The 23,595-nt window shown below is 36.3% G+C and overlaps 1 protein-coding gene and 1 long non-coding RNA gene across 3 annotated transcripts in view; one reads left to right on the plus strand and one right to left on the minus strand.

Annotated features, from left to right (window-relative positions):
* fam135b (family with sequence similarity 135 member B) overlaps window positions 1–23,595 on the plus strand; it is a 54,722-nt gene that overhangs the window by 24,391 nt on the left and 6,736 nt on the right. For both annotated transcript variants that reach the window (XM_058753473.1, XM_058753474.1), the window contains exons 4-16: window positions 4,486–4,625; window positions 7,487–7,557; window positions 9,358–9,531; window positions 10,647–10,773; window positions 14,321–14,474; window positions 14,828–14,877; window positions 15,004–15,159; window positions 16,248–16,321; window positions 16,510–16,664; window positions 19,229–21,461; window positions 21,782–21,948; window positions 22,057–22,148; window positions 22,603–22,700. In XM_058753473.1, the coding sequence (XP_058609456.1) occupies window positions 4,486–4,625; window positions 7,487–7,557; window positions 9,358–9,531; window positions 10,647–10,773; window positions 14,321–14,474; window positions 14,828–14,877; window positions 15,004–15,159; window positions 16,248–16,321; window positions 16,510–16,664; window positions 19,229–21,461; window positions 21,782–21,948; window positions 22,057–22,148; window positions 22,603–22,700 (3,691 nt within the window). The remainder of the gene's footprint in view (window positions 1–4,485; window positions 4,626–7,486; window positions 7,558–9,357; window positions 9,532–10,646; window positions 10,774–14,320; window positions 14,475–14,827; window positions 14,878–15,003; window positions 15,160–16,247; window positions 16,322–16,509; window positions 16,665–19,228; window positions 21,462–21,781; window positions 21,949–22,056; window positions 22,149–22,602; window positions 22,701–23,595) is intronic.
* On the minus strand, window positions 14,321–23,593 carry LOC131525626 (uncharacterized). The gene is made up of 5 exons (XR_009267264.1): window positions 22,773–23,593; window positions 16,559–16,656; window positions 14,775–14,906; window positions 14,564–14,601; window positions 14,321–14,455 (listed from the first exon to the last, which is right to left on the minus strand). It is a non-coding gene; the product is annotated as an uncharacterized LOC131525626 (long non-coding RNA).

The following is a 23,595-nucleotide window of genomic DNA, read 5'->3' on the forward strand; positions in this document are numbered from 1 at the left end:
TTTTCACAACACTGATGGCTTCTTTGGTCTCTCACACACACACACAAAATTATCAGTGTACACACTGCTGTTACAACACCTGTTTAAGACCATGTTCAAAAGATCCAAAATAACTATTTTTGAAAAACACACTGAAAAGCCCCTTATAAAATCTAATTTAACACTATACTGTCAAGACACCGTGGTTTTAATATCTTACCACACACAATTTTGAGAATGAATCACTCCTATTCACCTATGGGACTGCTGTTTATGTCCTATTTTGCATTCAGTTAGTGTGTTAGCATTCTTCTGAAAGTGACACAGGTTTATTCGCTGAGGCCTCAGATACTCGTCTGAATCGTGTGATTCCAGATCAAATACTGCTGTCTGACTGACATCACTGCACTATAATGAGCTTCTGGGCAAACTTTCATCTCTTTATGTGCGAGGAACCAACAAGACTACAAGTTTGTTGTTGGATGTCTGCTGTCTTGGTTTTTTATTTTTTATTTTTTTGCTGATGCATAGACTTGCTTGTAATTCTAGTGTTTCTAAACAAACAAACATAAAGACACTGTCATTTGGGATCAGCAAGTCTCTCATGTCCACAAAAGTAGCATTTATTTTATCAATACAGTAAAAACAATAATATTGTGAAATATAATTTCAATATACAATAACTCTTTTCTATTTGAATATATTTTAAAATGCAATTTATTTCTGTGGTGCAAAGATAAATTTTCAGCATCATTACTTGATAATGCTGATTTGCTGCTCAAAAACATTTCGTATTATTATCACTGTTGAAATAAGTTCTTCTACTTCATATTTTCATTCTTCATTCTTCATTTTTTACTTGAAATTGAAATATAAAAATAGGAACTATTTCTTTTACCAACATGAAAGCCTTTACTGTCACTTTTGATCAACTTAATGCATCCTTGCTGAATACAATAATTTATTTATTTAAAAATAAATAAATAAAATCTTACTGACCCAAAACAAAGCCATAAGCAATAAATCTTTTTGTCTTTTCCCTTTTACATTTATCCAACTAGTACATAAAATAAGTATTTCCTGTTCGTCCAGTTGCTCATTTTGCTCGTGTCATATGAGATAATGCAGCGGTTTTCTTTGGCTATTGTATCTTAATGTCTTGATTGAGGAGTTGTGTGTGTGTGTGTGTGTGTGTGTGTGAGTGTGTATTTGGCAGCAGAAGCCCCGCAGCCTCTGTCTGACATTGAGTCTTGGTGCTGCTCAATTGACTGATTGCCAGCAGCGGTCCGACTCAAACTCACACACTCACTGACATCAGCAGCCATTTTGGATCTGTCAGCCATTCTGGCTCTTATGAGATTTCATTTTCAGTTTCAAAATGTCATCCGGACAACTGGCTGACTGACTAAACTGAAGTGTTTCAGCATCATTGTGCTCTCTACTAACTTGAATGGTTAAAACAGTACAACAGTGCAACCAAAATCTATGTTGCATTGTGCCTTACAAGTTTTTCCTCAAACTGACCTGTTTTGTTTTACTCATGTACATCATTCAGTATGTTTAAGCAGCGCTGTCTATGTGTATACAGCATATTATAATCTCTACTGTTAACACCAGGAATAATATTGTAGGTATGAATAATATGTCACACTCACATCATATGATAATAAAGTCCTGGAGATATGAGCTAAAATGCTAATTCTGACTGTACACCATGTGATATTGCAGTGCAGTGCTGTGAATTACCATACTGCAATCAGGCGACTGCAGAAACAGTCCCTTCTGTTCAGTCGTTCATCAGAAACACACTGTCCTGATCCACTATCCATTACTGTGTCCATCAAACGCTATCAGCATTTTCTTGATAAAAGGAGAGCTGTGAAACACCTAAGATGTTACCAAAAAAAAAGTACTTAAGTTGAAAAAATACCCAATTTTCAGATTATTTTACATTTATTCATTTAGAAGGCACTTTTATACAAAAGAAAAGTATACTTATGACACATTTTGCATCACTATCTGCACTAGAACAAAACAGCCAGATATATAAGCTTACCGTTACATTGTTCCAGGCTTTCTTTCAGCTCTGAAACACAATAAGAGACTTTTTGAATACAACCCAAATTCCGGAAATGTTGGGACGTTTTTTAAATTTGAATAAAATGAAACCTAAAAGACTTTCACATTACATGAGCCAATATTTTATTCACAATAGAACATAGATTACATAACAAATGTTTAAACTGAGAAACTGTACACTTTTATCCACTAAATGAGCTCATTTTAAATTCGATGCCTGCTACAGGTCTCAAAAAAGTTGGCACGGGGGCAACAAAGGGCTGTTAAAAGCAAGAAATATTTTAAAAGATTCAGCTGGGAGAATATCTAGCAACTAATTAAGTTAATTGACATCAGGTCTGTAACATGATTAGCTATAAAAGGGATGTCTTAGAGAGGCAGAGTCTCTCAGAAGTAAAGATGAGCAGAGTCTCTCCAATCTGTGAAAGAGTGCGTAAAAAGATTGTGGAATACTTTAAAAACAATGTTCCTCAACGTCAAATTGCAAAGGCTTTGCAAATATCATCATCTACAGTGCATAACATCATCAAAAGATTCAGAGAAACTGGAGAAATATCTGTGTAAGGGACAAGGCCAAGACCTTTGTTGGATGCCCGATGTCTTCAGGCCCTCAGACGACACTGCATCACTCATCGGCATGATTCTGTCATTGACATTACTAAAGGATCCCAGGAATACTTCCAGAACTTTTTTCTATTGTTCTCACATAATCAAGTCTATTATTTTATCAAATTATACAGCAATGCAAATTTATTCATAGAAAAATGTTTGATTTTTAGATCTAGTGGCTCTCTAAAGACATTTTTAAGGGTGAAAAAAATCATACATCATGAATATCTATACTTGGGTCTTATGACTCATGCACTATATTCCAATTCTTCTGAAGTCACATGATAGCTTTATGTGAGGAACAGACTGATATTTAAGTATGGACTGTTAACTGAAGTGATTTACCTTGTGAAATCAATCAGTCCAATCTGTGACTGAATCATTTATTTCAGAAGTATGATTTGATCATTGTAGCTTCTTCTATAAATGTGCAAATGAAAGTCTATAGTCTGCAAAAACAAAGCTAACAATAGAATTCAAAGGACTAGTGAACAAATAATCTACTTTTGTAATCATTTTTATTGTGTGATTTTATTATTTTAGAGCTAGACACATTAAAAAATCCTCTTTTCTTGATATATGGAAGGTTTTGGCAACACAAGGTTGATTAACTAACCGAAATGTTCATTTCTGGGTGAACTATCTCTTTAAAAGGTATATTATAGATTATCCAATATGCCTCATTCCAGTGCAGTGCTGTAAATTTCCATACTGCTGTCAGATGGCTAGAAATAGTGGTGTTCATCAGAAACACACTGACCCGATCCATCATCTTTTTTCTGGATTTCTGACTCTTCCTCTCCATCAAACACACACACACTCCCCACGACTCCTCTGGCAAGATCAGACTCTACTGTATGGCTCTCTCTCCGGGTCTCTGGGGCTTCAGCACACTGCAGAACTGTTTTTGGTGACAAGCAGAGAGGAAGAAAGACATAGAAAGAGAGAGACAGACAGAAAGAGGCAAACAGAGAGAGACGGACGCAGCGGGGGTCTGTCTTTACGAGAGACCCTCACCGTTCCGCTCAGCACCTCTCTGACACGCGCTATCATCTTCTCCACTGAAGAGAAACCCCGCTGAGGTGCTGTCAGCAGTCACAGACGAGATCTCTGTCTCTCTCTGGCTGGATGTGGAGCCAGTGGCCAACGTTTGATGCTTGCGGCCTTGATGGTGGCTGTTTTAGTGTCAGGTTACTGAAAAACGGCACGAGTAATTCTGGATCTGATGGACAGATTCATGATTCTCTCTCCTTAGAGGAAACTTTCAGTGCTCACTTGTGGCTCTTTAAACTCTTCTCAGAAGCTTCTGCTAAAATTTAACTGGAGAACAAATTTAGTCAAATATGGGAATATATATATATATATTTTTTTTTTTATAACAGTGCATTTTTGTAGCAAACAAAAATGTAATGTACATATGTTTTACACTTTGGGCTATCTTTCAACCCAAAGTCTCCTCTTGTTCTCCATCTAGGAGCTAGGGCACTATCTAGGAACTGCAATTGAGATATAATAATAGTATTCCTGCAGGCCCTGCTCTCTGACAGCGTAAGTATTTTCATTTGATGTTTTGCTTCCTCTCGAATTCTAAAAGCCTCAAATCACAATCCTGCCAAACGCAGTCAGAAAATACCGTCTGAAAACAACAGACTGAATATGAATGAAACATCTACATCTCTCTTTCTGCAGGCAAGCGTCACTGAATATGCTTTGATGTTCAGGCAGTGGAGAATTTCTCTATGAAGATGCTGTGATGTGCACAGCAGAGAAATAATCTACCTTTTCTTCCTTTCTGTCTGTCTGTCTTGCTGCGGGTAGGCGAGTGCAGTTTCAGCAGCGCAGGGGTTCACGATGGCGGCGTGTTCAGTCGGATCTTTCAGATCCTGTACAGGAATGAAGAGGTGACCCTGGAGGACCGCATGAACTTCAGAGTGCACCTGCTGCTGGACGGCGAGAGGGTGAGTGTCCTGCTGCTCTGACAACAGAAGAGATGAACACATGTGAAGCTAGCGATTAAAGAAGCAGGATGCCAGCCAGAAGGTTATAGGTTCAAATCCCTGAGAAAGTACGAGTATGAATCGGAATAATTTTAACTTTTATACATAATTTAGTCAAAATCCTGTTAAATAAACAGGTTCAGAGGTAAACTGCACAATATTATAGGGTTTTTATATTATACGAGTCTCTTATGCTCACCAATGCTATATTTATTTGATGAAAAATACTGTAAAAACAGTAATATTGTGAAATAGTATTACAATTTAAAATAACTGTTTTCTATATGAATATATTTTAAAATGTAATTGATTCCTGTGATACAAAGCTGAATTTTCAGCATCATCACTCCAGTCTTGTGTCACATGATCCTTCAGAAATCATTCTATTATGCTGATTTGCTGCTCAAGAAACATTTATTGTTATCAATGTTGAAAACAATTGCTTAATATTTATTTAGAAACAGCAATGCAATTTTTTCAGGATTCTTATTATCATCAATGTTGAAAATAGTTGTGATTGTAAATATTTTATGGAAACTGTGATACTTTTTTTCAGGATTCTTTGATGATTAGAAAGCTATTTTATTTGAAACAAATATATATTTGAAATATTAATATGAACAGTATTTGATTTCAAGATTTTACACTAATCTATGATGTTACAGTATGTACTAACTTTTTCCACACAAGAAATGTACATTCCAAGGGCCATTTGTTATTGTCTTATCTATTTACAGAAATTGCATTCCACTATCAGTATGACCAAACATATTGAAGAACAGCAACAAAAAGAAAGCTACACCTTTCAAAGGGTGTGCTTACTTTTTTGACAGCACTGTATTATATTCAAGTATTATGACCAATTGTGTCACTCCAGCTCATTTTAGATGTTATAAAATATGTGAAATGAGAGCGGCAGAGAGAGGTAGGGAATTGTGGGTGGGGAGAGTGTCTTATCAGATTTCTACGGCCATCTTTCTTATTAACCTTGAAGCAGTTATCTGTAGCCGCGCTCCTCTCTGTCTCACTCTATGTCTCTCCCTCTCAGATAAGACTTCTAAAAATAGCTTTCCATTTCCCCAGAGTGTGAGTTTAATCAAACTGTGTATCAATAATTGGAGCAGCCCTGTTTGTTTTCAAAGATCGGCAGAGTGCAGCAGTTTCTCAGAAAGGGGCGGAACCTTCTGTGTAAATCACATCAGGGTTCCTTTCTAGAGGAGATGCATGGAAACAGCAAATGCTAAAATCATGTTTTCAATTGAAACATCCTTATGGGGGGAAAAAAACAAACAAAAAAATATAACATATTAATTGCTGTATGTGTGCATATGTGAGAGCACATAAAATTTGTGTGGTTCCGTTTTCTCGCACGAGATCACATAAAGATTCTACACAAGGGAAACAATGCGTGAAATAAAAATTAAACATACAAAACGTAAAAAATGTAACGTAAAACATATTATACTACTAATTAAAATATATAAATTAAATAACATTAAATAATACTGCACTATAAGAAAGTGTTTAAACATATGTTATTTTAAAATAAAATGTATTGTATTATTTTATTTTACAGGATATATACAAATGATTAGAACGCTAGTATTTTCACAAGCTAAAAATGGTTTTAAGTCAGTTATTTCAGTAGGACACATCAGTTTACATTTCCAAACATTGATTTTGTCATTAATTGTAATAATCCAGTGAGATTTTTGTCTGACGACAGCCAGTGCTCCACACAGAGATCTGATCTGATCATCATCCAGTCTGTCTGGAATCACATGAAGAAACAGAACAAACTGAGACAGACTCAATCCAGAAGAACTGTGGCAACGTCTCCAAGATGCTTCAAGAGACCTACCTGCAAAGCTACAGTACTGTTAAAAGTTTTAGGCACTTGTGTAAAAATGCTGTAAAACGAGGATGCTGTCAAAAAATAATGCCATAAATAGATTTTCTTTATCAATTAACTTCTAGTAACTAAATTAAATCAACATTTGGTGTGACCACCCTTTGTGTTTAAAGCAGCTTTTGCCCTCGGTGCACTTGTGCATAGTTTTCATCTTTGCAGGTAGGTCTCTTGAAGCGGATATATGAGATAATAATATTATTATTATTAATATTGTAAGTTGTATCGTATGTAATTATTTTTACTATTACTAATTATGAAATATAAAATGTAATTTAATTTTGATATATTTATCATTAGTCGTGTAAGGCAAGTATTATTTGATAATTTAATTTAATTGCAACAATGGGCTTGTTGGCATGATCACATACAAAGGCCAAGATTCAACATGTGATCATAAAGATTCTGCACATGGGAAACATCATTAAACATTGTTACAACATGATGAATAACATCTCAGGACAGCTGTGCTAGTTTTATATATATTATATATATATATATATATATACAGTATATATATATATATATATATATTTTTTTTTTTTTTCAATAAACATTCTCAAAACAACCAGCCATATAGAGGTCAAAATGCAGAGATCATAAAGATAGATTGCAATCACCCAAACACCCCGGCAACCACATAGCAACAGCTTTATGTTGTTTGATTAAAATATTCAGCTGGCTGACAGTTCATTAACTAATATTGATTAGTTGATTGATGGTACATTACTATTATGTTTTATGACAGATTGATATGAGTCTTCTTGCACCTTACTCTATCTTGCATTACATTTATGGATTATCTAAAGCATTCGATGAAAATATGAACACATGCTCTATTGTTTGAGCTGCAGGAATGCTGTAGAGATTCTGCAGTTATTTTGATTGACAGGTGTGTTGGTGTGTCTCTCAGGTGGAGGAAGCTGTGAGTGAGGTGGACGTCCAGCTCAAACTAGATCTGCACTTCACTGACAATGAACAGCAGTGAGTCTCTCGTACTTCTTTTTCCATCATTTTCTTCCTCTGCATGATCACTGCTTGTGTTCAGAATGGCTTGTACTATCATGCTGTTTTGCAGTATATGGTCAGAATACTCTGCAAAGTATGTACATTTTCAGTATGCAGGAAATGACCTACTTTTTTACCTAAGTTCTGCTTGTATATTAAACATTGAGTACTGTATATCACAATGCAATGCACTTGATCTTCGATGTACAGAGTGGCAAATGAAGAAGCAATACAATTTTTAATGCTGCAGACCACATTACACTGAAGTTTTGGTCAGTAAGAAACAAGGCTCTTATGCTCACCAAGGTTGCATTTATTTATCAAAAATATTTTAAATAACTGTTTTCTATTTGAATATATCTTAAAATGTAATTCATTCCGGTGATGCAACGCTGGATTTTTCAACCCAGGCTCATTGGAAATACGTGCCTCTAAATACATTTCTGCAACACCGTTATTAGCTTGCTGCATGTTTCGAGGCAGTTTCAAAGTGAAACGTCCAGTGAGTGGTGCTAAAACACACATATTTGTTACGCTGATATGGGCACGCATTGCTGTGTTTTTATTACGTTGCTTCGGGTATGTATTTCGGTGATTTATAATTCAAATATCCGAGGAGTGTCGCTAAAAGTTAATGCTCTTCGTTTGTATAGATACGTTTTTCCAGTTTTGCAGAAATGTATTTAGAGGCACGTATTTCCAATGAGCCTATGTTGGAATATTTAGCATCATTACTCCAGTCTTTAGCGTCACATGATCCTTCAGAAATAATTCTAATATGCTGATTTGCTACTCAAAATGTTTTTTTTAATAATTTTTACTCCACCTTTAAGTGTAATGCTGAGAACAATTACACTTAAAGGTGCAGTAGAGAAACACTGTTGATATTTGAAATCACCAAAACAAATACGACCCTACCCCAAAAGGTTCACACCTTTGCTTTCAGTTCATCCATCACAGGGAAAATGGAAGATCAAATCAAATGCATTGAGTTGTGTATTCCACACAGCACACTCCATTCAGTACTTTATACCAAATATGGTATACCAAACATCCAGATGAACACAACTTGCTGAATTAAACATATAACATAATGAAGCTGTGTGACAACAATGTAGCATACATTTGAAAATATTTGCATATTATTTCACATACTATTTAAAAAAAATAGTATGCAGTTAATAACACACTATGTACAACCATTCTTTCTCTCCTTCCTGTCGTCTGTATGATCTCTCTGTCTGTTGGTATTTAAGGAGCTGCAGTAAGAGAGTGTGGTAGAGCCTCAGGCAGGCACAGTGTGTGTGTGTGTGTGTGTATTAATCAAGAACAGTAAGAGGAAAGGCACTGAAGGCCCTCAGCTTAAAATACTCTCACACACACACACACAGAGAGAGAGAGAGTCCTGTTTCAAAGCAGCACAAATGAGAGCAATTACCTGCGCCTCTTACCTGCAGCAGAGCCCAGGAGCTCAGAGCGGCAGCGGCGGGTCGGCCCCTGTGGCCCCTGAGCTCTGCAGGGACGGCAGTGAGGCAAGCTCATTAACTTCACTACCTGTCCATCTCTCTGTCCTCTCTCCTTCTCCTGTGTTTTCTTTATTCAGGTCTTTTTCTCCTGCTCTTTTTCTTTGGCTGCCACATCTCAGCATAGTTGTTACTTTTGCAGACTTGAGACAAGTCTTCATTGTTCACATGCTCATGAACAAAATTAAACACAAGGTCTAGTGTGACTGTGTCTCTCTATAACGTGTGATTTTGTCATGTGTTTGTGTGTTAGGCTGGCAGATCTCTCTTCAGTGCCTCTGATTAGCAGCAGGACGTTAGGTTTGCACTTCCATCCACACCAAGGCCTACACCATCACCTACCCGTCATGTTTGACTATTTCCACCTGTCCGTCATCTCAGTCTCAATCCACGCCTCCCTGGTGGCACTGCACCAACCACTGATCAGGTGATCACACAAACTCCGCCCACCAGTTCAATTTTTGTGCATTGCTTTATTATTTGTTGTTGTTTTTGTTTTGTTGCTTTGTAATTTAATTCATTTAATTTAATTGAAAAATAAATAAATTAAACTAAATAATACTTGCCTTAAACATCTAATGATGATCAAAATGAAATTACATCAAATAATAATAATAATTATTATTATTATTAGTAGTAGTAGTAGTAGTAGTAGTAGTAGTATATTTAATAGTTAATAATACATCATATTTTGTTTTAATTTAATATTAATTAATAAAATGTATAAAATATGTAAATACAATAAATACATTTAATTTTCAACTCACATTTACTCTTTATGTAACCCAATATGACTAAACAACAAGAAAGAATAAATAATAATAATAATAATAATAATAAAACATTAATTAAAGTATAACATTTTAATTTAATTTAGATAATTTCATCATTAATTTTGTAAGGCAAGCATTATTTAGTTAAAAAATTTTCCAATTGATTTTTTTTATTTTTATTATTATTAAATTAAAAATTAAATTACATTTTTTAAATTAAATTAAATTAAATTACAAATCAACAATGTGCTTATTAGCATGGTTGTATACAATAACTAGCTTTTCTAGTCGAATGTTGAATACTGTGTATTGTTTGTTGGATCTGTACCTCCTGTTCGTAGGAGGTGTTATTGGCAGGATGTGATCTATTTTCACTGCTGTGGATCTGTTCTTTAAAACTGAGCTTTTAAAGTGCTAGATCTTTCTCTGAACTCTCCTGAAAGTAAAGCTGTCAAATCCAAAGTGTGTGTGTGTTTGTCAGCTGTCATGTGTAATGGATTTCAGAGAACAGAAGTCTCATTAGTGACAAATATTCTCAAGACTGACTTTAACAAACTAATCAGGCATTTATGTGTCTTTGGGGTTTCCGTGAGGACCGGCAGACATTGTTTTGAGACAGATATGCAGTATAAATGATTTTGCATGACTGAGTAGTGAAGAATCTTGTGAGCGGTTCCCACCGAAATCCCTTATGTTAATTCACTTGATAACAGCAGCACACATTGATCACTCCACAGGTACTTACAGTCTATCGTTTGTCTTTCTGTAGTTTCGCACGCAGTGGAAAGGGGGCGTGGCTGGGTAAAGGCTCTCCAGAGAGTGAAGCTCCGCCCTCTGCGATGTCAGTGGAGAATCTGATGTTTGGGGCGGGATATTGCAAACCTGTGCCAACAGAGGTAAACACATACATCTAACCTAACTCACTCATTTTGCACATACACATAATTATAATGTGTTTAAATGATTTACTTATCTCAACTGAACTATAAAATCCAACTATTACATCATCTGACATCTTACCTGATAGCACTGAAATCCGTGGTGATCTTCTGGGTTTTTAGATAGTTTCTGTATATTTTTCTGTATCTGTCAGAAAAAGAAACCTGTTGCAGAGAATGGTCATTACATTTTGATGAAACCATATTTTCTTTATGCATGAAAACCCAATGAATGATTATATTTGCCAAAATGTACGGTACACTGTGAGATGCTTCATTATTTTTATTTATAATGTAATGCACAATATTATAAATGTAATATTATATAATAATATAACACATATAATAATAGTAATAATAATAATAATTATTATTATTATTACTACATTACATTGAATATAACAATATTTTCTTAATATTTTTGTGGAAACTATGATGCATTTATTTTTTCCAGGATTCTTTTATTAATAGAAAGTTCTGTTTAAAATAGAATCTTTTGTAATATTAAAAATATCTATCTATCTATCAGACTGCCCATATATAGATAGATAGATAGATAGATAGATAGATAGATAGATAGATAGATAGATAGATAGATAGATAGATAGATAGATAGATAGATAGATAGATAGATAGATAGATAGAGTTTTAAAAATGACAAAATATCACCTATATTTTTGGAAAAATAACTGTACGCTACATTAAACATTCTGAGTTCATGTGACAAATTTGCATCCTAATGGCTAAGTAAATGCATTCAGTTTCACCTGTTACTTTACTATAATTATTTCAAAAATACCAGGCAGTATGCAGTGCATGTAATGTGCAGTATTTATTCAGAACACAGTCATGGAATATTTCCAAATAATACCTGCAGACACTTAACCAGAGCAATTTAGAGTTAAACAGCATAGATAATTTGACCTTTCTGGCCATTTGCTGAGACAAAGTAGCCCTCTGTTTTTTTCTGACTGGATGCACTGAGAGGTTTCTCTTGCCTGTGGAGATTTCCATTTAGGCAGGAAATCGTAACGAGGCCTCTCGTCTCCGTATGGGTCCTACGTTTACACCCCCCCTGCAGGGCACTTTATTAAGTACAGCGTTCCGCTGGAGGGAGGCAGTGTTTGATCATCGTAACGAGCCCAGCTTTAACAGCCTCAAACATGAGGAGCAAGCATCTCTCCCTCTCTCTCTGCTTTCTGCAAGCGCTTCTCAGCACTTTTACTTTACAACAAAGGACATAATGTGATGCTTTTCACTCAGGGACAAAAGATAAGTTGTTTAAGCTTATTAAGTGATGGGTTAATGTTTAATGTCTTCTGTAAAAGCAACTTATAGTTAACCCAACATGAATCTGGACGCTTAAAGAAACAGTTCACCCAAAAATGAATAATTTACTCACCTTTATGCCATTCCAAATCCCTATGGCTTTCTTTCATCCGTAGAACAGAAGGGAGAAATTACTCTATATTTATGATACTTCTAAATTTATGCAAAAGCAGCATAAAAGTATCATGAAAGTCATATACATATATATATATATATATATATATATATATATTACAAGACTTTTGAATCATGCAACAGCGTTCTGTGAGAACTAAAACTTAGTTCAGTGAACAACAATTTAAAAGTAAATTTAGATTGTTATTCACTCATTCTCGCTGTTTACTGCTGCAATTGAATCACTGAGTTGAACCAGATCAAATTGATTCCTAAACAAATCATTTAGACTGGTTTTGCCACTGATGACTCACTGAAAAGATTCCACTCATAAGAGCAATTGTTCACAAATTGGGCATCACTACTTCCTAATCAAACTATTGTATTGCTCCTGAAGGCTTAAGATAATATATAGCGTACAGACTTGCATGAATGTATTTACACGCATACTGACCGCAAACAGATGACACGTTTACTCTGCCATGCACACGCTTTCTTACATTAAATTTGGCTCTGTGAACTCAGTCTATGACCTTTATTGCTTGTATGTGAGTGTAATATTGACTTTATGTTTTCCAGCTGTCACATGTAGACTACTAAAATGTGAGAAATGTCAGTAGAAAGCACAGAGCAGATGTTTGTGTGTGTGCAAGAGAGAGACTGAATGCAGAACGCATCTGTTTGAGTCAAAGGGAAATAACTGAATGTAGATTACAAAGCTTCACACATATAATGACAGCTTTCAGCACTCTCTTTACACTCAAACATACACACATTACACAGTACACACAAGTATGCAGTAAAGAAATATTAGAGGCCCAGCAGACTCACAATCAGCATTTCAAACATTTAAAGCATCACCTGCATTTTCTGTAAACTATAAAACCGTACATTTAAAAATAGCTTGTATTTAGTGTTTTAGATTCATAGAAGCCTTTCTCCACCAGTGTGAAAATGTAACAAGGTAATAAACTTTTTTTATTTTATATGACACTATTTTATTTTTGACACATTTTATAGTGACTCTTTATAGACTCTACATTTCAGTGACACATTAAAGTGATCAAAAGTGACAGTAAAAAAATTTGCAATGTTTCAAAAAATTTCCATTTCAAATAAATGCTGTTCTTTTGAACTTTGTTCATCAAAGAAAAAAAAATGCATCATGGTATCCATAAAAATAGTAAGAAGTGCTACTGTTTTTAAAACTGATAATAATCAGAAATGTTTCTTGATCAGCAAATCAGCATATTAGAATGATTTCTGAAGGATCATGCGACAATGAAGACGCGAGTAATGATGCTGAAAATTCAGCTTTGCATCACAGGAATAAATTATATTTTCAAATACAAACAGTTTTTAAATTGTAATAATATTTCACTGTATTACTGTTTTTACTTTATTCTGATAAAAAAAGCAGCTTTAGAGAGCATAAAATACTTCTTTCAAAAACAAATCTTACCAACCAACAAACCTTAGAATGATAGTGTACTCTTATTATTCTTATTTCAATTTCAATTTACTTTTTTTTTTTTACCCAGAAGTGTGAAAATTGCTAAAAATGCTATAAATGAAATGAACAGAAAGGGTCTTTCCTCTCTGTAGAGCTGTATATGTGTGCACTTCCTGTCGACAGGACGTCTCTGTGTCGTTCTCCATACGAGCGCCACGTATGCACACTTCTCCTATTTTACTGCTGGGAAACTGACTGCGTTTAAAGTGTTACTCTGCGTTTGATCTTCATCTAATTATTGAGCTTCAGGCTCAGCCAAACATAAACATACAGCTGCTGCTCATAACAACCACATCACACAAATATGATATTCTTTTTTTCTCTTTTTGTCATGAGAAACCTGTGTTTTTAGCTCTTAAAAGAGAACTTATGAAAACAGTGGCTGTGTGACCAAAGTTGTGGGTTAGTCCACATGGGTAAACCTTTGTTCAGTGTTTATCTACCTGGTTGTGCGTGTGCAGAAATGACAGGGAAGAAGTGTGACATGCAGTAAAATCTGACCTCGACTCGTACTGTATATGTCCTTTGTGAATGTGTGTTTGTTTGCAGGGCAGTTTTTACGTGCCGTCGGAGAACTGTCTGCAGAGAGGTTACACGTGGCACCGGCGCATCTGTAAACTGTTGCTGGCGGCTCACAGAGCTCTGCGCTCCTATTACACGGCGCTAATGAAGGAGATCCCTCAACTGCAACACATCGAAATGGGTATAATCACAAACTCTTATGTAACTCATTCACTTCAAATGTGTGTGGATTTCTCGAAAGACAGTTCCCTGTCATGATCACTTACTCACCCTCATTGTCCTTCAGAACCCATTAGGTTTTCTTTCTTCTGTAGGACACAAAAAGCACAGAGTGATCAGTAATTGTCAAGCTCCAAAAAAAAAACATAAACATGATTAGATATGTTAGGTCTTAAGTACATACTTTATACTGTGTGGTACTAAATAATCACCATGTTTATTTACCATGGTATTTACATGGGACATAAAAACACAGAATTACCATGATATTTTTTGTTTGTGACTCGAACTCTTTCCTTATGTTCTCGTTTCCAGAGGACCTCCCGCTTGAAGAAACATTAAACCAGCTCACCATTGAACTGCAGGTTTGTGAAACACTTGACTAATCAAATTCCTGTAAAAACATACACTTAATATGATGTAGGTTAAACACCAAGTATTGTTCTGTGACTAAACAAGATTGACAGTTTTAATTCTCTCTCTCTCTGTAGTTGCAGGGTGGTCATGAGAAGGTAGCAGAACAGATCAGTAAAGATCTGACGCAGCTCTGTGCTCAGCTGTCTGCTCTTTGGACACAGTTTTTGGAAGCCACGGTCCCTAATCCACATATCCGCTCACATCTGGCCCAGGAGCACCACACACTCAGGGTGAGTGTGTTTCTTGTTCAATGTCATGTTTCATTTTGAAATATGTCACATTAGAAGTAAATAGGTTACAAAGCCTTAAGTTCCAGCCTTAAGTTATGAGAACTTACTATGAATGGTGCTTAACCTGAAATGCAGTGCCATACAGGGTGAATTTTGAGCGTGACAGCTTATTTTTGCTTTGTGAAATATACAAACTCAAATATAACAGCTCGTTTAATAATCCTAGCAACAAAATGACATGATTCCAACGGGATAATTAGTTTCTAGTCAGACTGACTTAAATTATTGTTCGATAAAACCCGGAATGAACTGTGCTTCTCACACACAGTCTGAATTTCCCAGCATCCCTCACAACTATGCGTTCTGTTGAGCGATGCATTTCATGTAGAAACCTCATCTCTTTTGATACATTCAGTAATTTCACCCACAGGACAGCTCAGCTTTTAATTACAGAACTCTGAGTTATTATAATGATGAAAAAGATGAAGAGATGTATCCAATTTAGTTTTTATTACTGGAGTGGTTTTATCTCTCTCTCATACGTGAGGTTCCTTTATAAAATATTTCTGCTTGCTGTGGCTGATCTTAAAAAAGAAATATAAAATGCAAGATTGTAATGCATTCAAAATGTGCCTGCAAGACAAATATAGAGAGAAAAGCTGAAATGATTCAAATGCAGCATGAATGATAAATGACCTACAGTGACTTACTATGCATGTTTTATAGAAATTATTTTGAAATAGGTGATTCTTCAACAGGGGAACTTTTTTGACAATTAACATTTTTACAAAAATTGTTGTTAAAAAAAGAAAAAGATAGTTATAAGATTGTTAAAACAGTTTAGTTTTTAAATTTAACTTTCATAAGAAAGACAGAGAGAAAGAAGAAAGAAAGAAAGAAAGAAATGAAATGGTTATAATGGAAATGAGAAGTGAATCTTTTTAAATACTAAGTCAAAAATGCCCCTGATTGAAAAGACAACAACATAAATACTCTATTAATGAGACAAAAAAGAATGTGTCATTGTGATTTACAGCTGTTGTCTATGATATACTGTAAGTACATACTGAATATGTGTGTTTGTGCAGGTCAGGAGATTTTCTGAAGCATATTTCTTCACTGAACATCCCAAAGAGTCCTCACTCACATTTCAGGAGGAGCTGTGAGTTTTTATTTTATTTTATATAGTCTCTTTATATAGCCTCAGTCTTTCTCTTTTAGACACATACACACTATACCTAGCTATGCAAATGGAGAAATAACCTCAAATATTTTCATTAAAGCTACTGTAATTAAAACTACTCATAACCCTTAAAAACCGCTGAAACTGCTGTGTATCTATGATGACAGTATCAATAGACATGCACAGGTGGCCACAGAGATGCGCAGCTCTGACTACCTGCTCCGAATGCCTCCACTTCCTGTGGAATGCCTGGACATCGACGGAGACTGGAACAGCCTGCCAATCATCTTTGAGGACAGATACGTGGACTCACCCTGTTTAGGTGACAGCCAACAGAAACGTTGTTTAAAAGAGAGCAAATGAATGAATGAACATAAGAATGAATGTATAAATAAAACAAATGAATGAACATCTGTACAAGCAAACAAATGAAAATACAAATGAATAAGCTTTGAAACAAACAAATCACTGAAAGAAAGAACAGACATATTAATGAACAGAAAAATAAATGAATGAACAAACAAAAGATTTAGCAATAAAAACTACTGAATCAGTGAACTGCATTATGAATGAAAAAAATTAATTAATGTATAAATCATTGTCTAAATGAATGAAAGAACAAACAAAATAATGAAAGGCGAAACTATTTAGTGAATGAAAAAAGAGCATTTAAACAAACAAATCACTGAAAGAATGAACATATTTATGAATGAACAAAATAATAAATGAACAAACTAATAAATTAGAACTAAAAGTCACTGAATCAGTGAACTGCATTATGAATGAACAAAAATATATGATTTGATTTATAAATGAATAAACGAATGAATTAGAGATCTAAAGAACAAAGACAAATGTATTAAACTAATAAATCAATAAGGAACAAGAGTAAATGAACAAACTAATGAACCAATGAATGCATGAAAAAGAATGAAAATGCCATTAACTCGAAAATGAAGTTAACTCAATAATTAATGAGTTAACTCGAATTTAAAACCAAATTAATTAATATATGTTATTCACAACAGAATATAGATAACAAATGTTTAAACTGAGAAAGTGTACACTTTTATCCACTAAATGAGCTCATTTCAAATTTGATGCCTGCTATACAGGTCTCAAAAAAGTTGGCACGGGGGCAACAAAGGGCTGAAAAAGCAAGAAATTTTGAAAAGTTTTAGCTGGGAGATTATCTAGCAACTAATTTCGTTAATTGACATCAGGTCTGCAACATGATTAGCTATAAAAGGGATGTCTTAGAGAGGCAGAGTCTCTCCAATCTATGAAAGAGTGCGTAAAAAGATTGTGGAATACTTTAAAAACAGCATTCCTCAACGTCAAATTGCAAAGGATTTGCAAATATTATCATCTACAGTGCATAACATCAGAGGAACTGGAGAAACTGGAGAAATATCTGTGTGTAAGGGGCAAGGCCGAAGACCTTTGTTGGATGCCTGTGGTCTTCGGGCCCTCAGACGACACTGCATCACTCATCGGCATGATTCTGTCATTGACATTACTAAATGGGCCCAGGAATACTTCCAGAAACCACTGTTGGTAAACACAATCCACCGTGCCATCTGCAGATGCCAACTAAATCTCTATCATGCAAAAAGGAAGCCATATGTGAACATGGTCCAGAAGCGCCGTTGTGTCCTGTGGGCCAAGGCTCATTTAAAATGGACTGTTTCAAAGTGGAAAAGTGTTCTATGGTCAGACGAGTCCAAATTTACATTTACATTTAGTCATTTAGCAGACGCTTTTATCCAAAGCGACTTACAAATGAGGACATTAGAAGCAACCAAAACCAACAAAAGAGCAACAACATGCAAGTGCTATGACAAGTCTTGATTAGCCTAATGCAGTACGCAGAGAGGTTTTTTTGTTTTTGTTGTTGCTGTTGTTGTTTTTTTGTTTGTTTTTTTAAAGAAAATGAGTAGATAGAATATAGAAAAAAGTAACCTAGTTTTTTTAAATAAAAAGACGACAGATAGATAAAATAGAATTAGAATAGAGAGTGCTAGAGATAGAGGGTCAAATAAAGATGGAAGAGATGTGTTTTTAGCCATTTCTTGAAGATGGGTAAGGATTTGACATTTTTGTTGGAAATCACAGACGCCGTGTCTTCCGGCCTAAAGAGGAGGGAGAACTTCCAGTGTGTCATCAGCGTTCAGTTCAAAAGCCAGCATCTCTGATGGTATGGGGGTTCATAAGTGCATACGGTATGGACAGCTTGCATGTTTTGGAAGGCACTATGAATGCTGAAAGGTATATAAAGGTTTTAGAGCAACATACGCTCCCCTCCAGATGATGTGTATTTCAGCAAGACAATGCAAAACCACATACGGCAGCTATTATAACAGCATGGCTTCGTAGTAGAAGAGTCCAGGTGCTGAATTGGCCTGCCTGCAGTCCAGATCTTTCACCTATAGAGAACATTTGGTGCATTATTAAACGAAAAATATGTCAAAGACAACCACAAACTCTTCAGCAGCTGGAAACCTATATCAGGCAAGAATGGGACCAAATTCCAACACCAAAACTCCAGAAACTCATAACCTCGATGCCCAGACGTCTTTAAGCTGTTTTGAAAAGAAGAGGAGATGCTACACCATGGTAAACATGCCCCAGTTCCAACTATTTTGAGACCTGTAGCAGACATCAAATTTGAAATGAGCTCATTTTGTGCGTAAAATTGTAAAATTTCTCAGTTTAAACATTTGTTATGTTCTCTATGTTCTATTGTGAATAAAATATTGGCTCATGTGATTTGAAAGTCTTTTAGTTTTCATTTTATTCAAATTTAAAAAACATCCTAACATTTCTAGGAATTCGGGTTGTAAACAAACTAACACAACTGAGTACTTTTCTCTTTCTCTGTTCTAGACTACAACCTCCATGTGCAAAATCAAAGCATCTTAAACTCTCAGCCATGTCCTGAGCCAATAAGGATGGAAGACCAAACCATCAGTCCGGTTGAGGAAACACAGGACACCAATTCACCAGCAACAACCCCTGAGGAACTTCCCTGTGAAGATTACATGGACTTGCCCACATACATGGCCGTGATTGGCCGGCAGGAGGACTCCATCATTGACTATAAAGAGACGAGAGCTCAAGCAGAGACTCTGATTGGCCATGTGGGTGAGACCGATATTGATAGAAGCGAATGTATCACAACCTCAGATTCAAGAATTGATTCTGTTGATAAGATCACATGCCAATATGAAACTGAGGAAGGATTCAATGTTGACTGTAGGTCTGTAAACTGTGATGAAGCAATAGATACAGGTAACCAGGAGAAAACTAGTTGCCAAAAAGAATCAGTTTACTTTGTTGAATCTGATCATGCAGGTCTAAAACAAACAAATATTACTGATTTTAGTAGCGGACAATCGTTGCTGCTTGTTCCGACGGATGCTGCAGAACTTCCCGACCTCACCAGCCTTGACAGCTTTGAGTTCCTGCCCACTCATAACCATGACAACCATCTTGAAACACCAGGCAATACTGGGAGTCTTGGCAGCGACGAGCCACAGTCGGTATTAGATAACAGATACATTGAAGCACCTGCAAAGGATTATGGGAGCAAGGATACAACACCAGCTAATCTACTAAACACCAACTCAATGGGAACTGACACTTTAGCCACGTCTCCTTCTCGTAATGTTCTACAACAGAACCGTCGCTTGTCCGAAACTCCGCCCAAGGGCGTATTCTTGGGCGGGGCTAAGCTAATGAACCGCTCCTCCTCCGTGATCTCGGACTCCGGTATTGAGAGCGAGCCAAGCTCTGTGGCCTGGACCCTGGAGGGTCGAGGAGTTGTCGCAGGGGGTCGAGACGTCTTGCAAAACTTGGCGCGTCGTCGGCCAGGGCATCAGAGCTCTTTGGAGGGCCTACAGACGGAAAGTCATGGAAGCCTGCCCAGCGCCACACAGGCCTCTTTGACTTCCATAAGCTCCCTGCCATATGAAGAGGAGGAGGAGAGACAGCTCAATACTCTGACCAAATCTGCCTCAGCACCGCAGATCAACAGCCCTGACGACACCGAGGAGGATCGTGAAACACCCAATCAGGAAAAGAGGAATGTTTGCGTGACCAATCAGCAGAGTCTGAGTGATGAATCAGCCAATGAGGTGAAGCAGAATGTTCAAAGCATTACTACAGAGGACAGAGAGGAAACAACCAATCAGAGCTATGATTGGGTGGCCAATCAGCTGAGGCAGATTGAGGAAGCAGCCAAAGAGGTGAAGCAGAATCTTCAAGGCGTTACTAGAGAGGACAGAGAGGAAACAACCAATCAGGAGAAGAGGAATGTTTGTGCAGCCAATCAGTTGAGGCAGAGTGAGGAAGAAGCCAATGAGGTAAAGCAGAATCTTCAAGGCGAAACTAGGGAGGACAGAAATGAAAAAAACAATCAGGAAATCGACAAGGATGAGTTGTCCAATCAGGAAACAGTAAATCTTAATTTTGCCAATCCAGAAATGTTACTATACCAGCAATTTGTTACGCATAATGGTGTTGAAAATGCCACAGTGGAGGAAATGGCTGAAAACTCACAGGAATGTAGACCAGAGTATTCTGGTCTCATGAATGACAACACAGAGGTTTGTAGATGTGAAAATGAATATTGCGAACACAAGGGGGCGCTAGAATCAAACACATATCAAAAGGACCCTGACGACATCAGTGTCTGTCACATTCATTTGAATGAACTTGAGGAAATAAGTATGGAGAACCTTCCAGATTCACCAAGCAGTGACAAAAGTAGTCATGAAATTGTGGCCAATGAGAAAGAAAGGTCTATTGATCTCATTAAGCTACCAGCCAATGAGAGAGAGCAGCAGGCAATAGATGGGCAGAGCAGAGCCAGTAATGTGTCAAGTACAGGTCTGGCATTCATGAATAAAAAGGTGGTGGAGGTTGTCAACCTGTCGGTGTCATGTGCACCCACGTGTCTGCCTTTCTCGTCCGTACTACGCGATTCGCCATCAGTTAGCGGAATCTCCACACGCCAGGCCACCTCCCCTATTACCCATCAACCCCTGGGCTCCTTTGGAATAATCTCCTCGAACTCTTTCATCGGTGCTGATCAGGAAATCAATGAGAGAATGATTAAGTAAGTTTTTCTGTGATTTCAACCAAGTTTCATGCTCAAAGTTAAATTATTAAAAAACAAACAAACAAACAAAAACGATCTGCCAGTGTTCAGCAAAATAAAAACTTTAATTTCAAATTCTGTGTTTCAGTAACAAAAAAATGTTTGGTTTTTCACTAATAGCAAACAAAATTTATGTTTTAAATGTATATTTACTCACCAATCATAAGGAGATATCTCTGGTACAGGCCAAATTTTCAGCGTTCACCCTGTTACTATTTAAACATTACTGGAATGTCTTGTTCACTGTAACATTAATGTTTTTCATTGATGTCTTAAAGCTTCTATAAGGCAAAGGAAGCCTTGCTGAGGGAGCTGGTGTTCAGAGGCACTCTCTACAGTGACCTGCCTTACCTCGCCTCCGATCATCCATACTTCCCTCCTGAGGAAGACGACACTGAGTTTGAGGACGGGATACACCTCGTGGTGTGTGTCCATGGACTTGATGGTAAAGATGGCAATCTCAAAGAGATTTAGATTCATAAAAGTGTGTAAGATAAAAAAAAAATAATAGCTGCATCTTTAGTAAATAGATTCTTGTGTTTGTTATTACCAGGTAACAGTGCAGATCTGCGGTTGGTTAAGACATTTATAGAGCTTGGGCTGCCTGGATCTAGACTGGACTTCCTCATGTCAGAACGCAACCAGGTAGAACATCCAACCAATTAGCACACTTGTTGAACTGCTTTCAGCCAATTAGAGCACCCAGGACTATAATGGCATAATCACAATGACAAGTCAGGGGTATGATATGAAATTAATTAATTAACTGATAAATAATCAGAAACCTTTCATGGTTTAAAAAAATAAAATAAAAAAACAATCACACAAACCAGTGAATGAATGGAAAGAATAAAATTAAATCAAATGTTCTACTTTTTTTTCCTGCTCAGATTGACACCATTTCATTATTTATAAACTTATTTTAACATGCCAACAAAACAACAAGCAACTCTCAGTATGTGACCAGTTAACAGCATAGCTGCGCACAACAACCAATCAGAAAGCTACAATGCCCCTCAACAACCAATCACAACTTTCATATGGTTCCTAGTACAAGTTTGATCAGCTTTCTGTTTCTGTTCTCATCTTCTGTCTGCAGACAGACACATTTGCAGATTTTGACACCATGACTGACAGACTTCTGGACGAGATAATTCAGCACATCCAGCTGTATAACCTCACCATCCACCGGATCAGGTTTATACACATTACCTCAACCTTTCTTAATCAATTCTGGACTTTACTTCATTTAACAGCGGCAAAACTCACCAAACCACAGTCAATATCAGCACTGCTTTAGAGCTCCAACTATGGGTCTGAAATTGCATGCCTTTTGAATCCAGATGGTATAGTTACCAGTCCATGTTAACCACCATGTTAACACTGATGCTATATGATTTATTAAAACACCGTACACAAAAATACTTATTACAGACTAGTGTGCCCTCTTGTGGTTGGACAATAGATACAGCTGCTAATCATGTTATATAAGCCTCATTAGTTTTGTCTTTACCTCTGGATATTCATGAACAATTTAACAAATTTACGAACATCAGCTTGTTACAAAATAGTATGTTGTAGACAAGGTTTGCATTCAAAATGTATTATCCAGATATCATAGCATGAAGTATAAAGCTTCACATTAAAGATATGCTTTAGACTGAGTAATAAATAGTTGCATACAGAAGCTGAAGCATGATGGCTCCACTGATCCCACAAGAACTGCATATGTTATACTTATTACCACAAGATGGCAGAAGAGTAAAAGAAAGGTGGTGTTTGGCATTCAGAAGAAATAAAATCTAAAGATATTCACACAATACACTGGAAAATGTAACAATGCGTCTCCTAGTTCATATAAAGCTTTTTAATCATAATTTTACACTCACAGTAATTATTTTTTTTAATATACTTCGCAGTCTTTGTTTCTCTCTGAAGTCTCTAGAGTTTCAAGTCTTCTCAAAACCAAATGTTTAAAAGTTTCATAATGATCATGACAGACTTAATTAAAACTGTAGTTCCTAAGTAAAATGTAAGAATAACTTGCAATGAATAGAGACCAAAAAAGCTACTCGAAATGTTTGCCTCTTTT

Source organism: Onychostoma macrolepis, chromosome 19 (assembly GCF_012432095.1).
Source record: "Onychostoma macrolepis isolate SWU-2019 chromosome 19, ASM1243209v1, whole genome shotgun sequence".
NCBI lineage: Eukaryota > Metazoa > Chordata > Actinopteri > Cypriniformes > Cyprinidae > Onychostoma > Onychostoma macrolepis.